Raw genomic sequence first — 25,752 nt, forward strand, 5'->3', positions numbered from 1 at the left:
ATTGGACTAACTACTAAAAGAAAAATTAGATGAGTCGTGTCTCAAAGCTTCTCTCAAAACCTTTTAAAAAGATTATTGGCTTAAAAATAGATTTCACATGATCAACATTTAGATATAGCAATGCAAGAAATCTTAAAGGAGGTATAGAATGTCTTCAACAAGTGATTTTCATTTGCTTCTCATTGTAGCAATGCCAGCACAGTGCCAGAATTCAAGGTTTTGGTTAGTGCAATATTTTCATTTTGTTACTGAAAATGTGGGAAGTCATAGTTGGTTCCTCCATCCTATGGAAGGGCAAACATGTCAAGGTAAGAAAATTATTCAGTTTTCTAGTTCGAGATCAATTTTATAAAAAATTTACCTGGCAGATAGTTGTTTTATTTTCAGTCATAAGAAATAAAAGCATCTAAAGCAATATAATTATTATATTCAGAAATAACTTTTGTTGGTATCCTTTATTATCATCACATAATTTTGAACTTCTGGCTACCATAACTCAGCAAATGAACTAAGATAATTTATATACATCCACCCTCTCAAATTAGTTTCGTCAGAAACAAGTGATGGTATTATTTGTGAAATAAAACCACAGTATTATTACATCTTATTGGAACCCTCTATTTACTTCTATAGATGTTCTAAATAAAGAATATCTTAAATTAAACATAATATAATTAATAAAACTGAATTCTCAATAGGAAGGTATTTACTGTCTCCTAGGCAAATTAGGTTCGTAAATTTTAATGTCAAATTCATTGACGTTTTTAGGTAAATGTAACCATGATTAAACAACTGTATTTGATGTCAGACGGGCCAAGTTACTTAAAAATTATCAAAAACGACGTAAGCAAGGACCCCCTTCAAATGTTCTAGGTATTAGTAAGGAGTTACATTTATACGTGTTTTCTGTACATGAGTTCATTCAATTAATTAATTTAGGTAACTTTAAGCGTCAGTGAGCATTAATTAAATGTAATTGTGTATGGCCAGTAAACTGAAGATAAGTGTAATTTAATTTTTTTTTTTAATTTTAGCTTGGCTTTAAATTTTGAAATTAATGAGTCCTGACTTGCATGATATATATTTAGTAACTATCCTACTTTAACTTTCATGTACTAATCAAATCAAACTAGAGTACAAGATAAGCTATTATTTTGCAGTTTAACCTCAACTACCAGCAGCATCAGCCTAATGTAATATATGCATTAATTTAGTTTGTTGTTAATCATCATTAATATCATCTTTTCCTTGCCCATTTAGGAACACATGTCTACTGTTCTGTTTTACAATTTTAATTTTTCATGTGTACTAAGAATTTGATACACGGTGTACAATTCTTAACAATATATTAGAGTAAACTAGAGGGTTGTTTTCAGCTTTGTACTGTGTATATAAGGTGATATGCCAGCTGGATGAGGGTTGGACATATTTTGTTTCCAAAACCCTGTTTCATTTAACCCAAGAGAATTTTAATTTATAAATTAAATAAAAATTTTGTAGTATTTCATTTGATATGTTTTAAATCATGTATTAAATGCAAACAATGTCTAATCAGACTATTGGCTTTATAATAAAACACAATACTAGAGTATAGGCATGATGATTTCATTGATGGGTGATTTCATATATATCATATGTGTATAGTTTATTTCTATTTAAATAAGGCAATCTGCTTAAGTAGTAGTAAGTTCAATTGTGATAAATTGCTACTTTGCATTTGTGTGCCAAAATAAACAAAACTTTAGAAAAGTTTGTTAGTATCCTTTAAAAGAAAAGAAGCATGCTTAAACATACAACAGAAACTTTCTGTGAATTCTTCTGCTCTTCCTGTGAAAGACATACTTCTGAGAATTAGCTGTACCTTTTTTTACAGGCACATTTCTGATATAAACACTTATATTTTATAGAACTCCATAGAAATGATTACCCAGGAAAGTAAATAAATTACGTAAATTCTCTTAAGCCAAATTTTCTGTGATTTATGCCCAGCATTCAGTATGCAGGTTGAGAATTAAAGTGCTATTTTCAATCATCAAATTCCCAAATTAAATTTCCCCTATTGCACGGCCACCTTTTTTAAAATATACATCAGGGAGTATCTATTCTAAAGGGCAATCTATTCATTGGAATGGTTACCTTTAGGACAGCAAACTCAAAGGGTGTTTGGCTGAGTAATAAGAATATTTTTGACAACAGAACTTGACGTGCATAACTGTTACACGATTCATCTTCTTCGATTTTCCATGTTTTTCTGCTAAGTGGGTTGCTCCCCATGGATCTATACAGTGGGAATAGCAGAGGGTCATAGAAGAGGTATTTTTAAGCACTCTGGTTTCATAGTGTGTGCTTGATGGACAGAATAAAATGTATTCCTCCAGCTGTTCAAGAATGAGGGCAGGGGAATAGATAAAAGGAGAAATGAAGGCAAGACAGAATCAGATCCCAGTAAATGCTGCAGACTTAGTGTAGTTGTGCCTCAAATCCTTTTCCTTACCTCCAGTGTATAATACCATCAAAAAAAATCCTTAATTCTCTCCTTACTCCTAAGCCATTATAGCCCAGCCACCAAAGGGGTAGGATTCCACATACTGTCATGAATTTACACGCAAACACACACACACACACACACACACACACACACACACACACACACACAAATCTAAGCTGAGCTTTTGGTGCTGTTGAAGAGAATTTAAGCATTGTAAGATGATGGACTAAACTTACATTATCTGAGGTATGGTAAAAAATAAAAATAAAAAATGAAAGTGCGATGAATGAGAAAAATGAAAAAATCCACATGTTACAAATGGGCTATAAACACATTTATATTCATAAACTGCATTCAAATGGTTATGTCATATTAATTAAAATAAAAGTAAGAAAATATGCTCAATGCAGAGGTACTTTTTTAAAAAAAACAACAAAAAACAAAAAACAAAAGTTAATAAAATATTTTATCTGCATCAAAATATTCTTTGGAAACCAAAAATAAAAATGTATCATGTATGTTCTTTCAGGTTGTTCTGTAAAAGTCAGAAAAATACATAGTCCACGCTGTTTAACTTTCTCAAAATACAGAGTATGCACGAAGCATAAAGCAAAAGGCTTTATGTCGTCCTGACTGAAGCAGTGTGCTCCCTATGTTGGACAAAGAATTCCAGTTCAGTTCCTATCAGAAAACAGTTTTGTTTCAGTCGCGCTGAAACCAGTGACTGGACTTCACTACGGTGGAGTGTAGCTGAAGGTGTATCCGAACGTTTTTCTTCAGAGCCATAAAGACACTCGTGGAAACTCCTGAGGCGAAGGCATGGTTTCTCACAAGGCCAAGAGGAATATTATCCAAAGCGAAATTTGAGTCTGTACTTCACGGTGTTGGGACTTTTCCGAGGTGCAGAAAGGGGAACCTTTGGCTTGACAGGACTGGGTGGCTTTTTCTTCTCAGGAACAGTGACCGTGAAAGAAAGTTCTGGCTGCTCCAGCTGCTTGAATCTTGGCAGAAAGTGGGTAGAGATGTGCTGGGGTTTAACCCGCGGGCTGCAGCCTCGCTTAGCTTTCCCTCTCTTGTTGAGGGCCACATACCATTCCCTGCCTGCTGGCTCAGTTCTGTGTATTGCTGAGGCATAGGTATTATAACTGTTTTCTTGGAATCGCTCCCTGAACTTGCAGTCATCTGTAAATTTGGCCTGGTGGGGGAAAGAAGAAAAACTTGTAAATAGTAATATTTTCAGCATGTAATAAAATGAGGTCTTATACTGTAAAGGAAAACCAAAATTTCCACTGACGGAAAGCTTTGTCCTCCATTCTCTCTTGTAAAGACATATTGGCCTCTTTTTTTTTGTTGTTTTTTTTTTATTTATTTAGTTTGAGAGAGACAGAGAGAATGTGAGTGGAGGAGGGGCAGAGAAAGAGGGAGAATCTCAAGCAGGCTCAGCACTGTCAGCGCAGAGCCCAACGTGGGGCTTGAACTCAGGAAACTGTGAGATCATGACCTGAGCTGAAATCAAGACTCACACAAATGCTTAACTGACTGAGCCACCCAGGTGCCCGAAGACATATTGGCTTCTTTTAAAAAGTTGCTTTAAATTACTATTTTCATTTCTATCTTCCTACTTTATTCATCTTTGTAATGCTGATTTCTGTTTACTGTGTACTTAGTGAAATAACATCAATGTATCTAAAAATGATAACAGGAACCCTTAATATGTTGAAATTCTGTTATGGTTTTTAAATTACTTTGAGATTTGCAGTAAAAAAATAACTTCTAATATTTTAATATTTTTCCCCTCTTAAGCCATCAAGAAAATAAATAGAACTGAATTACTAAGGAACAATTGCCTGATAAAACATGAATGCATGTTTCGAGAAATGGGGTCATATTATTCCTTTGAAATAAGAATACATTTTTCAATGTTATCAGTGTGATTCATGGTGCTGAGAGAGGGGTAGCATATGGCCCTATTAATATTGCATGTGTTAGAATTCTTTAGGAAAAAATATATCTTCACACAGTGATACAGGAGAGAATATTTGATGCCAAGAAGAAAAAATTACTTTTGGAGTCACTAGCAATACTTCATCCAGATCTCTCTCTCTCACTTTCTCTCTCTTCCCCTCCACAGACACAGACATAGACAGACAGACAGACACACACACACACACACACACACACACACACACACACACATAATGTCTGCCCTTGAAATGTTCCCAGAATAGTGGCAAAAGCAGACAAGTAGACATCCGTCATGGCACAGCTTGATACAGGGAATGAGGAGAGCGATATGCAGAGGGAACAATGACAGCATAGCGGAAGGGAATCTAAGAGGATGGAGGCGGCTGGCAGAGGGCAAGGAAGTTTTCCTAGAAAATGTGACATCTGAGCTGAGTCTTCAAGTACAAGATATTAGCAAGGTGACATGAGAAATGATTCTCAGGGAGCAGGAACAGTGTGCTCACAGGTCAACATGACACTTACTATAGGTAGTAAGTAATTCAGTATGACTTCCATGTAGGATTCATGGTAGAAGGAACAAGAGATAAGGCTGACAAAGCAGGCCAGTAAAAGCTCTGAAAATGCTTAGTTTGCTCTGGTTGGAATGCTGATGACTTCTGCTTACTGTGTACATAGTGAAATAATATCAATGTATATTTAAAAAATAGGAACTCTTAATATATTTCAATTCTGTTACTGTCTTTAAATTACTTTGAAATTTCTAGTTAAAAAGTTAAGTTTTAACAGAAGATTCTGTTAAGGAATTAAAAGAAGATGGTCTGGGGGTATAGAGCATAAGCGTGCAGACAGATCTGTGATCAGATACCAATTCTGCCAATCAATGTCTTAGTGTCAGGCTCCTTATCCACAAGTCTTATCCACAGGGTTATTGTGAATACCAGAATATTTTTCTAGGAAAAATATTGGTAGCTTTCATCAAACCCAAAAGAGGCCATAACTCTCAAAGGATAAGAATTCCTGTCCTAGATCACTGGGTTTCACAATTTCAGGGAGCACCATTGTATAGAATTCCTCGGCTTGCAAATACCAAATACACTGATGTCTATATAGAAAAACACTAAATATATATATGATACACTTTCCATATCAGACCAAGAGATACTATACTAGAATTAAAAGTTATTTTTTTCTTACTTTTTCTAATAATGCCAAGCTTTCCTCTGCAATACAGATCACAATGCTGTTATCTGAAAGTCAGAACAGTGGAAGGGAATCTACCTAGATCTACTGTTGACGGTCATATGAATATTTTGACTTGTGCCAAGTAGAGACAATACTGGAAGACAACCAATTTCAGAGCACTTCCAACAGAGCATTTATGTTACATACGACGGTTAACCCAAGTTCCTTACATTCAAGTAGAGTTCAATCAATAAAGCTCTTTATTTGAGAACTATGAAGCTATATATCTAGAATCTCCACAAGTCTACTGGTGATTCCCTGGATTTGATCTCTAGCTTCTGGAAACAGATGTTTTAAAGAACTATCGCTTATGGTATTCCTGTCATCTTGTCATACCCTACCAGCCTATGTCTAGGCCAAGGGAGCTATGCTGACATCACTGTCCTATTTTTCTTTTTATTAAAAAGACTTTCTCACAAGTCAAATGTAGATTTTATTATAGTTACTTAGCTCTTAAAAGGACTTAAATGCTTTCTCATTTCATTAGATAATCCCAAAGTTTTATTTAAAATAAATGCCATAGCCATTTGTAATGTTTTCTGCTACATAAAAGGATAAGCATTTTAGAAAGGTATAGGGGGGTTAATCAAACAGAGTAGCAGGTATATTTACCCTGCCTCATTTTTTTTCTTCACATGTATTTGAAAAACATTTTTAAAGACATATAATACATTATACCCAAACCTGACTTCTAGTCCTATTTTGCAAAAGTCTATTTTCTGAAATAGAAATAGCAGTGACCACTTTATCCAATTTTGACAGGTTTTTTAAAGTGTACTGCATTATTTAACCTTTTCTTTACTGGCACAAACACACACACACACACACACACACACACACACACACACCACGGTGAATTAAACCTATAGCAATTCCATCTTAGAATCTTCAGATGAGTGAAAGCTCACCGACTCCACCTGCTAAAATTATTTCATCTAAAACCATTCTCTTTTCCTCCTTAATATTCATGTCCATAAGTTCTTTCTTAACACAAAGGAAGGCTATTTGGGCTCTAGATTTTTCAAGAGCTACTTAACTGTCACCCAGGGCAGAGATGTTCAGAACCTAAGGACCCACACACCACGTGCAGCCCCACAGCCTTTCCAAAATCCCGCATTAGAATAGGAGTAAAGGCGGTCAGACTGTTTTGGATTTCTTAATTGACTTCTAAATTAATGTTTTGTCTGAAAAATTCTTCCAGCTGTGATGGAACAGCACCATTTGAAACAAAGATTTCAGCAAATTTTTTTCACCAAGAGATCTGGTTTCTTCTTGAGGGGATTGACTGTTCCTGCCACTATTCCTGGCCTTGTTCATTCAGACAAGACGGTGACCCTAAACAATGAATTTCAGCTTCTAATATCATGCGTGAACCAGTTTTATAGCAAAGAGTCACTAAGCAATATAGTTCTTAGCTACAGGTGTTTGAATATATAGATGTTTACCATTACACAGTTTTGTATAATAAATCTTCCAGGTTACTTTTAACTTTTTAAATCCCCTTTGAATTATCAGAAGTTCTTTAGCAAAATACATACTTTAAAAAAATTTTTAATGTTTATTTTTGAGAGAGAGAGAGAGGGGGAGAGAGAGAGAGACAGAGGGTGCGTGGGGGAAGGGCAGAGAGAGAGAGGGAGACACAGAATCCAAAGAAGACTCCAGGTGCTGAGCTATCAGCACAGAGTCAGATGAGGGGCTTGAACCCATAAGCCGTGATATCACGACCTGAACAGAAGTCGGTCGCTTAACTGACTGAGCCACCCATGTGCCCCTGGCAAACTATATACTTTTAAAACAATAGAACTACATTGTTTCCCTAGAAAGAGTGACATTGACATAAAGACTTTTTCTATAGTTGAGGTGTGAGATAGAGAGGTGAATGAAATTTCAAAGAAGCTATTGAAAGCGGGATCCCCGTTGCCTCGTTGTGCTAGCACCATCAGCCACAACACCGAACATAAAGAACCAATATCTTGGTTTCAAATTCGTTTTTTACCAGTCTATTCCACAGATCTTTTTGACTATGTATCACAGGCCAGGCACTGTGCTAGTTGCCACTTTTATGATGAGAAACAATACAGACATGGACCTGTCCATGTTCCTTGTTGAGCTACATTATATGTTTTGCTCCTTAATTTTTTTGATGTTTATTTATTTGAGAGAGAACATGCACACATGCAAACACACATGTGCAAGCGTGAGCAGGGGAGGGGGAGAGAGAGGGAGAGAGAGAGAATCTCAAGCAGGCTCTGTGCTGAGAGCCTGAGGTGGGGCTTGATCCCATGACCCTGAGATCATGACCTGAGCTGAAATCAAGAGTCTGATGCTTACTCAACACTCAGTCACCCCTCTCCTTAATTTCTCCTTGATCTTGCAAGTGTAAAAACAAGTTACATTCAACAAATCAAAACTGCAAAATTAAAATGAAATGTTCAACCCAGCTAATTCTTATGTAATTTAATATAGTCCTAATGGACAAAACAAATAAACCTTAAACAAATTTAACTATTTTTGCTTGGATAGCCTAATAACTCAGAGTAAGGGAAAGAGTGCAGTTAAGGAAAACATGAATTTTGGATTAGAAGGGTGCCGTGCCTTGTTTCTACTCACCTCTTCACACAGTGAGAACACACAATGGATGTTTAGAAGAAAGGTCAAATTCAGTTCAAAGAAGGTAAAATTTTGGTTAACCGGGATATTTTAAAAAAGACTAATTCTGCGTTGTTGAAATCTGAGCGTCAAGTAAGCCAAACAAAAAATTCTTTCTGAAACAATATTTTTCAAAAAGCTTTCTGAAACCTCTCAACATAGTTTTGTTCCTTAGTACATATCGTGTTGTATGATGAGTGAGGATCCTGCAGCGAATGAGTTGAGTCTATGCAAACAAGTACCAATTCTCACTACGTGCAACAACACAAGTAAATACGTAACATATGAAAGAGGTATGGAGAGAGGAGTGAATTTGCACCAACGTGAGTATAATCCTTGGAGTTTGTGGGAGTACTAATCAAGTTTACTTCTTTATTTCACTTCGTTTTCTTTGATTTGCCTCCCTCTTTTGAAAAACCTTATGAAGAAAACAATTAACCAAATACAAATAATTAAAATGTCATTGTGGGCTGCAATATTATTAAATAATTAAAATATTATTATAGACTGCAATAAAAACAATTATAAGCCAAATTGTACTGTAAGCAAAGTTTCCTGACTGCAGGCATCCCTGCTTCTGGCTCCCTACCTCCTTTTAGTGCTTCTTGGTTCCTGTCCCTACTCCCACCTACGGGGCGGCCCGGCCAGGTGCCCTTAGCCGAGGCTGTTTTGTGTGGTTGTGCTTAAAGCTCCCTGAACGAAGGAACGCACCTTTGGTGGTGATTAAAGGCTGAAAGGCAGCCCCTGCTCCCATCGCTACCAAGGGGAACAGCCCAGTGCCGGGCAACATGCACCCAAAGGGCTGCCTTTTACTCTTTACTACATAGGCTTTGTATAGGTCAGTTGCAACCATACTATGCTATCTCCAGGGCATGGCCTATTTCCTGCTTGGCACTGGACATCTTTCCATTATATATCTCAGTTCTTCATCCTGAGTGACTGAGGGAATACACAAGTTGGATTTCACAATAAACCAGCCTGAAGTAATGTAATGAAGAATCACAACCACAGGATTTGTTCCCCTCCAAACTTTATGAACTGACTTAAAATTAGTTGGGGAGCCAGTTCAAAATGCAAATTCCCCAGGCCCTATCTACAGAGGTTATGTCTTTAGTAAATCTAAGGTGAGACCCTGGAATTGCATCATTAACCAGCACCCCGTGTGATTTGATGCAGGTGAAGTAAGAGTTTTCCCTCTGATGCTTTTAACAGCTCAAAAAGAGGGGCTATTGAGGGCTACTGTATGCACCAGGGGTTTTGCATCTATTAGTTCACCTTCACAATAATCTCATGACTAGTAGGATGCTATTGTCTAATTCTCCAGTCAGAGAAATAAAGACAAAGATTCATCTAAAGCCCCATGTTTACCAAATGCCAGGGTCAGCACCTGTGACTTAAATCTCCCATCTTCTGGTTCTTAGATTCCAGCTCTTTCACGCTATACAGACCCAAGGACATCTCCTAGATTTCTGTATAGTCCTACTTGTCTTGAAGTTGCCGATACTGACAAAAATGCTGATAAAAAACAAAGCCATTCCCCCAACCATTGGAGAAATAGAACACCCTCTCTCGCTGTAGGCTGAAATGAAGCTGCAAGTTAATTCATGGCACCCAGATTTTCACAACAAAATAGGCTCTCTAGCTGATCAACATAGTGTGAAATTACAGGAAAACCAGCATTTACTGTAAAGGCAGCACCCTGACCCCAGTTTTGAGACTGAATAACTGGACATTCAGTTTTACTACGTAAATTGAAAGCCTTTAGAGGGCAAGAGAAGTTTCTATTCAAATGCCTTTAAAGAGCTCATGGTCTTGACTGGGAGAGTGGAGTGCTTAATAGGTTATTTTTTTATGATAATGATGGTAACTATTGCTCAAGCGTCCATTTCCCCTTTCAGTAAACATGCCCAGCTCTCGAGGCTGCTGACTCCTGCTCACACTGCCCCCAGCGCAGGAAGTCCAGTCCAGACTCCCATCCCGGGCAAGCCAGCTGGCACCCTCCGAAACCAGGAAAGGAAGACGTTCTAGTCCTTGCTTAGGGCTGATCAAGCACACATTCCATGCCTGTTTCGTAAACTCTGCAATTAGCTTTCCTTCCAAACATGATCCCCTAAAACCCTGAGAAACAAAAATAATTCTACCACATGCTTCTCTCTGGATCTTTAAAATAAGCTAAAATGGTTCTTCCCCAATAGGTAATGTGCTATCATTCGTGCTTTACGAAAAGGCAAAAAAAAAAATACATTACAACCATCTTTTCCAAGATTTACATTTTCTTTAGGAAAAGAACAAGATGCAACAGGGGTCTAAAAGTGTTATGAGATTATGATCATTAAGAAACCCTTGCCTCTTTAAGACCTTGAGCCTGGGAATTTTGCTTTCAAATTAGGTTTCTTGCAAAAAAAGGAAACTCTGGAGATAAGGGGCTCTGTAGGCACAAAAAGTGCCTAAAAGTGGACCTTAAGGGAAAAAAAAAGGTCAGTGATAAACAGGATTTGGGGCTGGTCTAAATATCTGAAGGGTCACAGCTGCCTGACCCCCAAATCAGAAAGTCGTCTTCTAAGAGAGGAGACAGGATCATCAAACAGCTGCCTGAGAGCAAATTAAGGAAGATCTTTTCTAAATTAAATGCTGAATACTTCCCAGGCACTATTCTAAGTATTTTATATGTATTATCTCATTTAAACTGCTCAACTATCACAATAGATCATGATTTTAGTCTTTGTCCTCTTACAATTCATAAAACCACAGAAGCGAAAGATTAAGTAAAATGACTAGTTTTAATTTAACTAGAATGACACAATCTAACTATGCTTGTAAGCACCACACTTAAGGTCTCTCACTCCTACATCCGCACCCACCTCATATAAATCCAGAAAGGTGCTCTATGGGGATTTCCATAGAGATAACAAACCTGAGGAGAGAGCAGGAACAGAGTGAGGAGGGAACAGGAACAGACGAGCAGTCAGAGACAGAGACAGAAAGAGAAGGGTGCTCATTTCCACAAGGTACCTCAGCCTGGAATGAGTTCAAAAGGACAGTGGAGGTCTCAGTGAAGGCTCTGACTCACCCTCATGGCTCTTTGGGAAGCAGTCACCTACTCCCACTCTCGAAGATTCCCAACACATCTTGAAGAAGGAGAAGACCATACATCTTCACCCTTGTAAAGAATGCTGAGAAAACCTGCATGGTAGGAATCTGGCTGCACTGTGTATTTGAAGTTTACTAGTAAACTTTTAAGGAGAGCTGCATATAGATTGCGACATGTGTAGGTTGACTGAGTCAGGAAGCCATGCACGCTGAATTAACAAACTTAGCACACACACAAAAAATCAGTACAAATATTGCCTAAGTGTACCCATTCTGGGCTCATACTTTGGTTTGCCATCTTTGCGTCTACTGATAATGAAGCATTTTATAAATGAAATCTTTCAGTGAGCAAAATATAGCTCTCTTCTGCTTTGAAAGTTCACTTTGAGAGGCGTTTCCTATGTGGCGCATCATCACATTGAACCACCAATGTGTGCAAAACTCTGTGATAGGTTCTGTGGCAGACACAGAAACTAAAGACACAGAAATAGATGGGAAAAAAAGAGTCCGAACAGAGTTTGCATGAGATGGGGAGGCGACGCACGAGCAAAAATATTGTAAGGATGTGCCACAATATTTATTCTTTGACATGTAGTATAAAAATATTACTAAACTGTGCGATTGTTAATTCCTATAAAATAATAGGTGAAAACAATGTAATTGGTTCCAAACAAAATTTAGTATCTTCTCTCAACTAAATTTTACCTACAAAGCATTATAGCATTTGCAGAGAAACAGGATGTTAAAAGGATGGTTCTGGTTCAATCACTTGTTAACTGTGTTAACTTAACGAAATTATTTAACATCTCTAAGACTCTTTCCTCACCTAATCATGTAATGAGATAATGTGAGTGAAAGAACTTTTAAAGAACTATGCAAATGCGTTGTCTGTGCCCAGCAACTAATTTTTAATATTCTAATTGTTACTATAAAAACTAAGCTGAGAATCTATAATTATCCATGAATATTTCTTAATACAGTATGGAAATTACTTCCCCCAGAATTATATGAATGCTTCATATTTTTGGTTCATATTTATTTTATATATAAAACCTTAAAAGTACTCTATTAGCTTAAAATTTTTTCCAGTTTTATTGAGGTATAATTGGCATGTAACATTGTGTAAGTTTAAGATGTACAATATGATGTAAATATACACATATATATATATAAAAATGATTATAAAGGTAGGCTTTAACTGCCTCTGCACAGTTACTAATTTAAAGCAACTCACAAATTATACATTTAATCCTAAAAATATAAAGGTTTTTAGCGTTTTTAGTGACCATGCAATTTTTTGAAAATCAAGACTAAATCAAATGATTATATCTAAAGTTACAAGAGTAATTTTTCAACGTGTTTAACTAGAAGAAAACAGGAAGAAACCATCTGGGCATAAAACTGATAATTGCTAGGATTAATACTATTTCCAAATTCAACTTCCTTAAAAATAAATCACGTTATAATTTAATTAGGTTTCCATCTAGAGAAAAAGTGCTAATAAAAGCTCAGATAAGAGAAAGTGGGCTTGGACAATAGGTTTAAGAAGAATCCACATAATCATAGGGCTTAATTTTTTTATCTACAATTCAGCTCAAAGTCATTAGAATGACTTTAATATCAAAGAGCTTCAGTGAGTGACAAGAGCAAGACTTGCTTTGTACTGTTTAAAAGTCATTATTCCATGAAATAACTTTAGCCTGCCAAGATGAGAAAGAATAACAGATGCTGTTTTTGCATTATCTGCATTATTTCAGCCAGCTAGCCTTAGACATTTGGGTCAAATTTCTGGAAATTTGTTTCTTGCATTTGACAGAGGAATCATGTATCCTCACCTCTCAGTGTGACCTTTCTAATTGGCATCCATTTGTGATGCTTCGAGTTCTGTGGCAATTACCCTGAAGCTGGCCCAAGTTTGGTCTATTTTTTGCATGTACTAGGGCATAAGTCAGAACACTTAAAAAATTAAGGTGCTTACCCAAAACAAAGCAATAAGAGAAAGTTTCTTTACATGCACCACACTTTATTATGATGCTTAGATTCCAAAAGTGTTTCAATTTTTTACAATCTTAAAGTAGACTGGGGGAAAGGATTGTGTTCAGATGCGTTTGGTCATTGTTTTCTATTCTGCATGCGGATTTTTTAAAATCAATTTTTTTTAATAAAATGGCATGTCCTACTTTTCCACAGTGATGCAGAAGTTTGCCTCTTAAGATAAATAATCAAAGAGTGATTACTTAATGAAAACTATAGTAGAGCTTGCTAGAATACAATAACCACCTCAGAAAATGAAGTAGGTAAACCTTTTTATAATTCTTGCAATGGGTGATTAAAGAGATGAGCAAAGGTTTTCCATTTATCTCAACCAACTGAGTTTTAGAATCTATTATATTTAGTTTACCATATAACAGATAGTATTTCTTGAGCACTTACAGTGCACCAAATACTGTTTTAAAAGCTTTAAATGTATTATCTCATTTAATCCACAAATAACTAAACAGATAGCTTGAATTCTGCTATCCCCTCCAAGAGGTATTAAAAAATCACCTTGAGATGCTAGAAAAAAGAAAACTGAAATTCTTACAAATCGAACCAAGTGAAATTCTCACTGAATTTTTTAAAGTTCTATAGGTAAAAAATCATAAATAGTAAGTTTCAATGGATTACACTCCTAGCTAAAAGTTCCTACATACTTCAAACACTAGAAAAGTGATATTTCTCCAATCCGTTCAGTAGGAATTAAAGAAAATAAGAAGCGGAGGACTAACGCTAAATAATAACTACTTTGTACAAATGACCTAATAGGACAAAACTACAGAAAGAGCATAAGTCACCTTTAGGTGCTGTGCATATGGACCTAATACAAGTAAACCAAACCTGTGAGTAGAAAAACTAAGTTAAACATATTTGTTATCTTCAAAAAGTTTTGATGCTTCCCAAGTAATCAGCATTTTTGGAAAAAAAACATAGAAATCTTTAATTTGTAAATCAGTTACAACACATATATGTGGCTTGTAGAAATTTTTGAGTACAAAATTAGTCTTCATAATTTTGAGAAGTATTCCATTTAATGCAACAAAAATACAAAATTAGAGTTCCTCAAATGAATAAATTAAGTTTCTCCAAGAAACAAAAATCTTCTCATTATTGGTTTCTCTCCATACTTACTGATGTGAAAATAGGTTATATTACTTTGACCTAATTTGTGACATCATGAATAGCTTGTAAAATTGAATAAGAACCTAATCTACTAAAAATGCACACACAGCCACCATAAACAGGTACATTTTAAATGTTCTATATTATTTCCATGATATTTCTCCTCAGTTGGGCCAATTTCAGTAAATGAAAAATGGCAATCAATTTGAGAGTGCTATTTTCAAATACATTCATCCTTAAAAATTTTTGTGGACTGTATATTATCTTTTCCAGTAAATAAAATATAAAAATGGTTACTTGCAACAACATGTACAATCACCTTGGTTAAATGTACATATAATTAAAACACACACACACACATGAAGTCCTCTGAGCAAATTGTCCCTCTACCAATGTGGAAAATCACTTCATTCCATTCTACAAATGTGAAATCTCCGTAACACCTTGAACAAACATAAAGTGGTTCTACTTACACTTGCATGGAGTTTTCCTTTTTTTGACATCGCTAAAAATTTGTTGCTGAAAACTCCTCGTATTCCTACAATCCCCTGAGACACAGCAAATATTTCCAAAATACCTAGGATGACAGAAATCCCAAAATAAAACACAGACTCCTCTATATATATTGTGAAGAATTAAATTTCTACACAGATTCTTTTCATTCTTTATAGTTTTGATTTAAAAAACCCCCGGTATTTAACATCCTTATTTTCCATAACATTCCTTATGTTAAAAAAGAAAAGCCTAGCACTCAAGTGTTCATTTAAAATAACAAATTTTAATATTCAAAAATTTAGTCCTGGTTCATTAATAATTCTTTTTTCCCTTACAAATAATAAGTGATTTTTAGTAAACAATGTTTAACAATAGAAATAATCTTCTCAAGTTGTAAAGGAATCGGAAATTTCTTTAAATGTTTTTCAAAAGAATTCCCATCCATTGTTTTCTATCAGAGATAATATAATGCTTTTAATATTGAAACTCATAAAGTTTGGACCCAATACTAATAGAAACTTGAAAGCCAGAGACAAATAATACTTACATGAACTAAATCTCTCTTCTCAAATTGTAATAACTATATAAGTACAAATTAATATATACCATATTCAATCATTCAGTGAGTAGTTCATTTAAAGACTACACATAAAAAGTTGTTGAAAGCATTATAAATAATTTGGGATTATTGGCTCAATGAGTGTTTAATGCATTATGGTTTGAGACATCTTGTATTTTAAATGGCTTTTCTGGCAAAAAAAAAATTAATAAGGTATTTTATTACATTATTGTTTATATTTAGTATTTCATAGTTAGCATTATCAAGTCAACATCCCTCTGTCTCCTATAATAATTTGAAAGTCCAGGGGCGCCTGGGTGGCTCAGTCAGTTGAGCGTCCGACTCCGGCTCAGGTCATGATCTCGCGGTCTGTGAGTTCAAGCCCTGCGTCAGGCTCTGTGCCAACAGCTCGGAGCCTGTTTCGGATTCTGTGTCTCCCTCTCTCTCTGACCCTCCCCCATTCATGCTCTGTCTCTCTCTGTCTCAAAAAAATAAATAAACGTTAAAAAAAATTTTTTTAAAAAAAGAAAGAAAGTCCACATCCACTATGTCAAGAGAATCACATACCACAGTTTATAGAGTATTTTAAGAAGATGAAATTTATAGTCTGTATATAACTGGAATTCCTGCCTGTTTATCGTAAACTCATACATAATGTTATATGAACATGAGAAAATGGTAGTGCTTTTTGTTAATTGCCTAATCAAATTGCAAAAAATTGGGGGGGGGGGACAAAATAATATAGTTCACTATAGCTAAAAAGAGACCTGTCCTAGGAAGAAAGGAAGGAAAGAAAAAAGGATGGAAAGGAGAAGGGAAGAAAATCTCAATCTTTCAATCTATTATATTCTGAACATATATACTAATTAGGATATCTTAGCAGTATTCTGCTGAACAGATAAATTCACCAGATTTTCTTAAAATAGCAACCTCCCCTGCAGTATTGGAAGTACATATAAAATTATTTCATTTATTAAAAAGGTAGTATTGAGAGTAACCATATATATAAGATATATAAATACATATATATGAATATATTCATTGGGTACTTTTTTGCACAATGTGAGCTTATCCTTATAAATATAGCAAATACTGCTGTATGTTTATTTATTCAACTTGACTTCTTAAAAGCACTTGATTAGAAAGTTCATGGGGGAAAAGGGTAGCAGAAGAACTATTGTTTCTGTTAGAAGAGTATTTAGTCCAGAGTAAATAAAGCACATCTCAAGAAAACTGCCACTACCACTTTTATTAGTAGATGTTTCTTAAAAACAAAACAAAACAAAACAAAAACTATTAGGAAGGAACTAGTTTTGCTTTTAGGAAGAAATTCCGAAAGAAACTGTCATCTCATAAATTATTCTCTTCAAAATGTTTTCAAAATGCTCTTTTCAATAGATGTTGCCATATAAATTATTTGTGATGCGCACCCAAAGATTCTGAAGCATTGCCATTTTATCAAATAGTGACAAAGCACACATAATGCTTTGTAAAGTTAGATACAATGTACAATGCAATATACTGTAATAATATAATTAATAAAGCATAAATAGAACATGATACAAAGTTATATATATACAATTACAGAATGATATTAAAAACAGCATTGATGATTTTAGATATTTGGAAGATGGGGGGTATGGTTGTGAATGCTGTGTAAACATGTGTTAAAAAGCAAGAAATGGAAACCTGATAAGTTGTCTAAGTGTGGAACAATAGAAACAAAAGAGACAATATGGGATTGGTGGAAAAGGAGAGTCGGTTGTATGTTTTCCCCCAATTTACTCATGGTTCTACATTGTTAGAGCGTTTTTATTCCATTCTACAGAAAAGTATTTGACTTTGTAAATGCAAACCTGCATGTTAGTGAAAAAATACACCATAGCATAAAAGATAAAATTCTTATTGGATACATATGTTTATAGGTTAATATTTGAAAGATCAAGACAAAGTCTCTAGAAATACTTGTTTAATGGGAGCATTAATGCTTTGTCTATGTGAGCTACAACTTCTGACCATAACATATTCTATTTTTAGAAAAGCCTATTTTGAGTCATTTAACTTGTTTCCTAACACACTGTACATTCTGTGTGTATATGTTGTGTAAACTTTCCATTGTGATAAATTAGATGGGAGAGATAAGATAATATATGTAAAATGTTCTTATTTTATTATATATTGCATGGTTTGTTTTCTTGCAAGTTCTACTATAAAAATGATATTTGTCTGAGAATGAATGGATTTTATAATTTTTTTAAAGTTATATTTAATTGAAAGCTTAAAAATATACCTTCACATATATTATTCTATTTAGAATTATAAAGAATGCAGGAAAGATAAAAGATGAGATCAGATAAAATAACACATAAGGCAACTTTGGGATGATCTTCTAAATCTTAACATAATTATGATGTAATATTGGGAATGCTATTAAGATCATAATTTCCAAAGTAATTTCAACAGTAATTTCACAATGTCTTTTTTACTAGAATGTTGGAGCAGATTCTACAAGCCCTACAATGCAGCTTCCTGACCCCACCTCCAAGAGATCACACAATTATTGATTTTACTATGCCAAATCTCAGTAACTCACTAAAGAGTCCTAAATATTTTAAACCCATATGCATTAAATCACACATATAGAAATCCCAGAAAACATTTCTCTAAAACTAAATTTTTCTCAATTTCAGTAATTTCCTGACTTTTACTAGGATTCAATAACAATAAATTTTATCGGAATTTACAATTCACATTATGGATACCAGGATGGTATCCCTAAAGCAAAATTCTGGAAGGCTAAGTGTATCTCACAGACCATAGATAGCCAATACATGTTTGCTAAATTGCATTGTTTTCTTTGACCTTGTCACTACCTCTCTTTCCTTTCTCAGGACACCTGCACATACATACAGACACATATGAGCATTCCTACGGACACAGGTTTTACTTTCCTGCAATTCTGGTTCTCTCCTACTTAGGAAGTGGGGCAAGGAGAGAGGATCAGTATAATTATTTCACATTAAGGTGCTAGAGACAATGTGTTATCTTTCCTAGGGAGTTCACATGTAAGAGGATCAAAAGAAAAAAGCAGTGCTGAACAGAAGGAATCATTTTTCTCTTGATGTAATTTGGGGGTTGACATCTAGATTGAAGGAGACAAGAATTTATACACACATTGTTTAATCCACTTACTTGCAAGCATGGGCATATATTACAAAGTAAGTTTATTTCAAGAAGAAAATATATGTCTACATTTTTACCTTAGTCCCCTCCAGAGTTTTTAATACAACAGGACTCTATTAATGGTGGTTGATAAAATTACGCAGATTTCTCACTTTTCTCATTTCTTAGTAAATAACATACTAGAATGACATAGATATCCCATGTTCAGAAGCCCATTTGAAAATCCTCAAAGAAAAATCATTTAAAATGGAAGTTTCTCTACTTGTGTTCACATAGACACAGATGTCTGGGTATCATTATCAAATCTGAGTCTTAAAATGCCCAGTGTAGCAGACCTTGATGATTAAATCAGCAATAGAAAATTTCCATTTGAGTTTTTATATTCAGTAGATACAGATTCTGGGGGACTATAGAAAGGTTGATTCTATAGGACACTAAAATTGATAGTGAACTTCAATGTTTAAAAATTAGTAAAATTGAGCATTCAGTTTAGTCAGAATATATGACTGTAATTTTCCTATTTTGTGTGAACTTTGGCTTTGTGCAGCCATAACCTTCAACTTTTGCTCCCTGAATTGAGAATTACTTGACTGCCTATTCTTCAATGGCCCACCATAAGTCAACAGAAGCATTGAAACTAAACTTGAAAGCTCATGAATTAAAGCAAACCCTTTGTTTCTATTCAATAATTGGATTTTATCATCTGTCTTGTCCATCTTTCTTCATTCTTCCCTAGTATTTCTTCATAATAAGAATGTTATGAGCTTGATTATTTTTTTTCTGTGTCCAAAACTTGGGCTAACTACTGTATAAGAGAAGATAAGGACATATTAAGTGGTATGCCTTAACCAAATAAACTGTGTTTCAAACTTTATGGCCTGAGTGTACTTCTGATGGTGAAACTAGAAAACATTCATAGTTTGCCGAAATTTTAACATCAAATGATAGTTGTAAAACATATGTATATGTACAGATATATGTATCTGTCCTGACAAACATTACAGAAAATTACTGAGTTTAAAAGAACCATTTAGACTGCAGTTTGATGGCAAAGTTTTGACTCTTTCTGAAGTAGCATGCTGTGACAAAAAAAAGAAAAAAAAAACTGTAAGTTCTCTATCATTGCCAACTCACAGACAGTAAAATGAGATGATGAGGTACCTCTATGGTCCTTTTTGGTCCAGCTCTGTGTCTCTTGTGAGACTTACACAATTGTTTCCTTGTATACTCTAACCAACAGTCCATGACCAATGCTTTAGTTTATGTATGTGTCAGGAAACTGTCAAGTGCTGCTTTCAAAGAAGTAGATGACCAGCCAACAATTAGCAGGCTTCTGATTCTCTTTCACAGATATTGAGGGCAGAGACTCATTTGAAATTTCCAAATTACGTGCTCCCCCACTACACATGACACATTTCATAGATTCCTCATCCACCAGTGGTAGAAAAATCATAGTTAGTAGTGTTGGACACTCCAGACATCACAAAGCAGAAAATTGCTGTGATTTAAACACTTAAGTTATGGTTTTCTCTGCGTGAAACAGCTATGGAAGGCAAAAACAAATTTTAAAAAATCCTCCAACTCCCAAAAGCAGTCAAAATATCAAGCTTGATGAATTAAGTAGCCTATTATAGGTGCATGAATGAATGAATGAAGAATGAGTGAAGAATGATGGCAAACCATATGAAAGATACAGACTAAACCCTGAAAGCCTATTCTAACCTGGAATGAATTAGGAAAAGTATTAAATTAAGGAGGTTTTATTTAGGCACTGTTTTATAAACATCCCTGTTCTTTTTAAGTATCTTTCAAAGTGGATTTTAAAATAAATTGTACCTTGGAAAGAAAAGATATTGGTCAGTGCCTTCTTTAGCTGAATGTATTCTTTGCTGGTGTGTTCTCAATTTCTTTTCTCTGCTTTTCTAGAACTTCCCCTCTGGCAAGGCCTAAGGTGCAGAATCTTTGTCTTTTCCAAGAGAAGAGAGAAATATCTTGGGAATGAATCTGGTTTTCAGAGATCCCTACTACACCAAAACCCACCAAAGACACATTCTTGTATTCGCCTCAATCCCAACCTGCAGCGTGGTGCATGCTAACTTTGTGTCTTCCCTTGGGAACACAGAAGTTATCTACTGCTGGTGCTAATTTCCTGGGTAAACTACAAGAGCAGAACAGAAAAAGGTTTCCTGAAAAAGAGAGGTGGAAAGATTACTAGAAGTGGGGAATGAGCTCTGGTGTCTGAAGGACTCAAGAGTTGGGTGCGGGGAAATGAGAGAGACAAAGGGAAATTCTGAAATTAACGTGACTCTCCCTGCCCCTGAAATCTTGGAAAATTCCCCTTCACCCTAACAGACCTTGCCCTTTATCTCCAAAGACGGTTGAGTTGTTTCATAAAAGTGAAATGAACCTTGAAACGTAGAAACAGCCTCCTCCACGGGGCGCGTGGGAGGCCCCGGGACTCGCTGGGGCACACTTGGAGGAGCCCCCTCTCTGGTTCAGGGGGCTACCACGTGTAACACCTACCACGTGTAACACCGCCAGCTGGAGCAGCATAGCTCAAAAGACCGGTGTGGGGCAGGGGCGGGCGCGAACCGCCAGGTCTTCCACATCCCGCCTCCTGTCCCCTCCGGAGGAGGCTTGCCAGCGGGGTACCCCATGGACGCGACACCTCCAGCCCTGCTTGGCAAGCGGCTCCCGGATTGCCTGCCCTGCTGGGGCTCCCGCGCTCCTCTGCTGCTCGGGTAGTAAGAAGCCCACTGAATGGCCCGTAGGGCTGTGGGTTTGAAAGGAAGGAAGCTAAGTACACCTGGGAGCTACCAGGCGGCCACACGGAGCCAGGTGACCGTACGCAGAGCGATCTCCTGGCCCCGTTCCCGCTCTTCCTGATTATCTCGCAGGCCCCGGCTGTGTCTATCTGTTGGATTAACCCCTGCTGGATGAGCGATCTGGCCCTACCGAGGAAAAGCCTCAAAGAGATCGCCCCGGTCTCGCACACACCCCCAAATCATCTCTCCCCTTGGCTACCTAGAGGCGGTGAGAGGAATCAGAGGCGGGGCAGCCAGCGAAGGTCTGGAAACACAGATGGCGTGGAAAGAAAGAGGCAATAGGAAGAGGGGGGGGAAAGACAGCTAAAGAGAAAACTCAGAGAATGTAAAACTTAGCTTAAAAAAAAAAAAAGCTTAACACGATGTACACCTGTACGGAATTGAACCTCCTCTGACCTTCTTCCAAAATAAAGAACTTTTCCTTAATCGTCCTTGGGGACCAAAGGCTGGCCGCTTCCTAACAGGGTGTTGTCATGGTCTCAACATACTTAAACGTTGCTAAACCCAACTCTGGAATTAATAATTCGAATGTCTATCACGTATCCCACTCTAAACGTGTCCAGTTTTCCAGATCGCTGTCTTCTTCCAACCAGGGGATGTCTGATCTCTCCTATATTCTATATGTATATAATGTACAAATATGCATATACAAGAGACATAGACGGATACATGGATGTATCATGTACCTTACTTTGGGGTTTATGGTGGCAGTTGGGGGGACCGGCATGTGAGATCTGATTCTTCTTTTAAAAAATAACTGTTCAGTTATAGGCAAGGAAAGGGGATGCACTTTGATGCCTCATGAAAAATGTTAGCCTAGTGAACAGAAGCAGAAGGTAAACAGAAACTAAAGGAGCAAAAGATTTTTGTTTTCTTCTCCAGGCACCGGCTGGAGGCTTCTCTTTGGGACCCGGGCAAACTGGAAACAAGGTACCTGTCTTGTGCGCCAGCCTCTGGTAGACTACACCTCAGGAATCGCCATTCCTCATACCCACAAGAGGGGTGCGCGTGTGCGCGCCATGTAGATGCACCTCCACCCAACCCGCCCCGCCGTTCCTAGGGACAGCTGAGTCCCAGGAGCCAGGGCTCCGGAAGGTGCGCCTGTGGGCCAGGGAATAGCCTCTGTCCCTCCCGAATCCCCCCATCGCCCGCTTAGGACGCGCTTTGCCAGGAGGGCGAGCAACTTACTTAACATATTGGCTTCATGGGAGCCATTGACTTTGCCATCCGGGTAGATCTGCAGATGGAAACCGATGCCCACTCTGCAGTAGAGGCTGCCGGTCCGGCGCCCCGAGGGGCTCCACTGGAAACTGCTCTGCTCCAAGCCGCTTCCTTGGTTGCCCAGAGAAGCCGAGGGGGAGGAGGAGACGGAGGAAGAAGAGGAAGACGTCGTGCCCCTGCTGCTCCTACTGCTGCTGGCGCCCGCCGGGTTCCGACCGGTGGCTGCGGGTCCGGGTTGCCCTTTGGGGGCGAGGTGCTTCTCCCCGTGAGCCCAGGCGCTGAGAATTAGGTGGCTGAGGAAGAGGAGGAGGAGGAAGGACAAGCTCATTCTTCCAGCCGCGGGGGTTCTAAGTGCATCTTGTAGGGTTGGTTCTGGGCTCCGTAGCCCCCGCGCGGCTGCGTGCCTCTGGCGCTGCCCCCCTCGCCGCACCGGGTGGACATAGCCTCGGGGAAGAGAGGGAGGGAGAGAGAGAGAGGCCACTCGAATGGATCTCGGCGCAGGAACTGGGATATTTATAACGCCAGTGATCTCACTGCTTGGTGCACGCCTGCGAAGCTTCCCCTCACCCGCCGCTTTGTGTACTCTCTGGCCGGTGCGGGGAGGGAGCTTCGCGGTCCCGGGGGCGGGGGGTGTGGAGGAGGGAGGAGATGGGAGAGAGTGAGTGGGAGGAGAAGCCGGGCGGAGAGGAGCTGTACCCCGACGCTGGGCACGCGCAGACCGGGGCCACGCACCCCAGCAGTTCTCACGCGCCGCACGGCCACCCTCCCACCGGAGCCAACGGCGCGGAATTCACCTCCGCGCGAGCATGGGAGTCTTCCAGGGAGCAGCAGCCGAAATGGGGGGGGGGGGGGGGGGTTAAACGTGGAAGTGAGTTCCTGGACTCTCCCACCTCTGCTGCACGCCTGCGTCCCCGGAACGCACTCTCGCCTACCCAAGACCCGATTTCCAGGTTCCTTTCCCGTTGCCCCGCAGACCCCGCTAGCACAATCCTGGCCCCGGGAATCCCTCCGGAACAAAGTCCGGTCGTGAGAATCCCAGCGCTTCGAAGTGCTTGCGGTGGGGAACCAAACCAAGATTCGCAGTCCAACTTGGGAAGCCTTTGGTGTGGCGCGGCTGAAGGAGAAGGCAGTTGTTGCCTCTAATGTATTTAACGGGCTTATTCGGTACTGAGAGAGCCGCCCTGAGCCATTAGGCCACAATTCGAGTTGCTTTTCTATTGGAAACTCTGGGTCACGCTAAACATTATGCCGAATTTGTTTTTCCGTATGGGAAGTTTTCGGTCTGTGTCCGAGAGGGTGAGCGCACATGCACACCCGCGCTCACAGCAGGGCAAGAGGGGCAGGTCTGGGCACCAGCACATGTGGCTGACTGTCCAGTTGTCCCCTCTCACCCCAGGATCCCCTTGGCAGGAAGGATTAGCTAAGGGCTCGCTGCGGCTTACTCAGAGCTGCAGTTGACTGAAGGATCGACCCCAATGAATGATTAATGATGCGCGCTCTGGGTTTCAGGAAACCTGAGAACCGAGAATTTCCATGTATGCAATGCCCCTTCTGTCATTTATCTGAGAAATATACCTGACTTGCATTCTTGGGATATTTCTGTCCGAAAACATATTTGGAGCTTTAAACTACACTCTGATACATTATTCATTGGTCATTTTAATGAAAAGGCCGTGATTTTGACCTAGAAGGTCAATTCACATAAGCCAAGGTTGATGTGAAGATACAGCCTTATCCATTATTGAACACCCATTTAAAGGTTCCTATCTCGATAATGAAAAGCTTATAAAATTCGTGTAGATTTTTCAGGATTGGAAATATTCCATGACTAGAATACTTAACATCAAGGCAGCTGTGACACAGGAAGTCACCTGTGCAATACAGTGAAGCCACTGTGGGGAAAAAAGGTCATATCACACAAATGGGTGTGCATAACTTGAACACATGCCACTGACACACTATGAAAGATGCTGTTGGGGGCTGAACGCCCTTTCTCTTTCCACTGTTCTAGTCTCAAGCTCTATGCTTCCGGCTTTAACTAGTGTGGGCAGGCAGACATTGGGAACAGACATGGAGTCCCTCAGAACGGTGTACTTTACTGAAGTAGTCTCTCTCCTGAGTGAATGATTATGGGATGCTAACCTGAGCACTGTGCCTTCTGCAAGGTGATGCCCTTGGTTCTGTGACAAGTTGTCAGTTAAAGGCCCACAGTGGCGCTGGATGCCATCAGTAAGGTCCCTTTCCTGTCACACAGTCTATCCCATGCCTCAAGGGGCGAAGATTTTCCAAACAAATCCAGTTGCTTGTTTCTCCTCCTCCTCTTCTCTAGGAGTATGCTGAAAGAGCTGGAGTATCTCCTGCCCCAGACTCACTGCTATAAGCCTCTTCCCCAAACCTGGGGAGCCAAAAACTCCCCAGGCTGAGCTTCTGGAGACTGAGATTTGGCCTCTTGTCTTTCTTTCTTTCTTTCTTTCTTTCTTTCTTTCTTTCTTTCTTTCTTTCTTTCTTTCTTTCTTTCTTTTTCTTTCTGCTTCTCAAGTTACACCCCCATGGAAACAACCGTTCTTGTATCCATCCCTCTCTTCAGCTGCAAGATTCCAGTAGAAGATCAAACTTTTGTCTAGGGATGACCCAGGAAAGCCAAGACACTTGCTTGAGCCTCAGTCCACCTAAACCTGGTGGCTGGCAAGTTTCACTTAGACTTCCTCTGGGGTCCGAGGAGAAGACTTTAGGAAGAGCCAAGTGTTTACGACAGAAGTGACCGACTCTTGTGGGCAGGGATTGAATTTGGCAGCCAGACTCGGTTCTTTTCAACTCTCCTGGATACTGGGGCAGAAGTAGTTCTTTTTTGGGGGGGGGGCGGAGAGGGGGGAGTA

At 38.5% G+C, this 25,752-nt stretch overlaps 1 protein-coding gene across 3 annotated transcripts; it reads right to left on the bottom strand.

The window, feature by feature from the left end:
- Positions 1–436: 436 nt before the first annotated feature.
- On the bottom strand, positions 437–23,463 carry FGF5 (fibroblast growth factor 5). Of its 3 annotated transcripts, XM_058722138.1 has the most exons (4): positions 22,844–23,460; positions 15,067–15,170; positions 11,206–11,258; positions 437–3,683 (listed from the first exon to the last, which is right to left on the bottom strand). In XM_058722138.1, the coding sequence occupies exons 1-4, from the start codon at positions 23,202–23,204 to the stop codon at positions 3,365–3,367; spliced, it is 837 nt and encodes a 278-aa protein (XP_058578121.1). In that variant the 5' UTR covers positions 23,205–23,460; the 3' UTR covers positions 437–3,364. The 3 variants fall into 3 exon arrangements, with proteins under 3 accessions (XP_058578121.1, XP_058578122.1, XP_058578123.1); XM_058722139.1 differs by lacking the exon at positions 11,206–11,258 and having other exon boundaries at positions 22,844–23,457; XM_058722140.1 differs by lacking the exons at positions 11,206–11,258; positions 15,067–15,170 and having other exon boundaries at positions 3,548–3,683; positions 22,844–23,463.
- Between the last annotated feature and the right edge of the window lie 2,289 nt (positions 23,464–25,752).

This window comes from Neofelis nebulosa, chromosome 3 (genome assembly GCF_028018385.1).
Source record: "Neofelis nebulosa isolate mNeoNeb1 chromosome 3, mNeoNeb1.pri, whole genome shotgun sequence".
NCBI classification, from domain to species: Eukaryota; Metazoa; Chordata; class Mammalia; order Carnivora; family Felidae; genus Neofelis; species Neofelis nebulosa.

What these genes read in the sequence shown, in the direction of transcription:
- FGF5 (XM_058722138.1), bottom strand. Translation starts at nt 23,204, where the DNA reads ATGAGCTTGTCCTTCCTCCTCCTCCTCTTCCTCAGCCACCTAATTCTC. An exon ending in AAGGAAAACTCCATGCAAGT is followed by an intron (nt 11,259 to 15,066) that starts GTAAGTAGAACC and finishes CTCTCTCCTCAG; the next exon opens with GTTTGTTATCTCTATGGAAA. An exon ending in CCTTTCTGGATTTATATGAG is followed by an intron (nt 3,684 to 11,205) that starts GTGGGTGCGGAT and finishes TTCCCCCACCAG; the next exon opens with GCCAAATTTACAGATGACTG.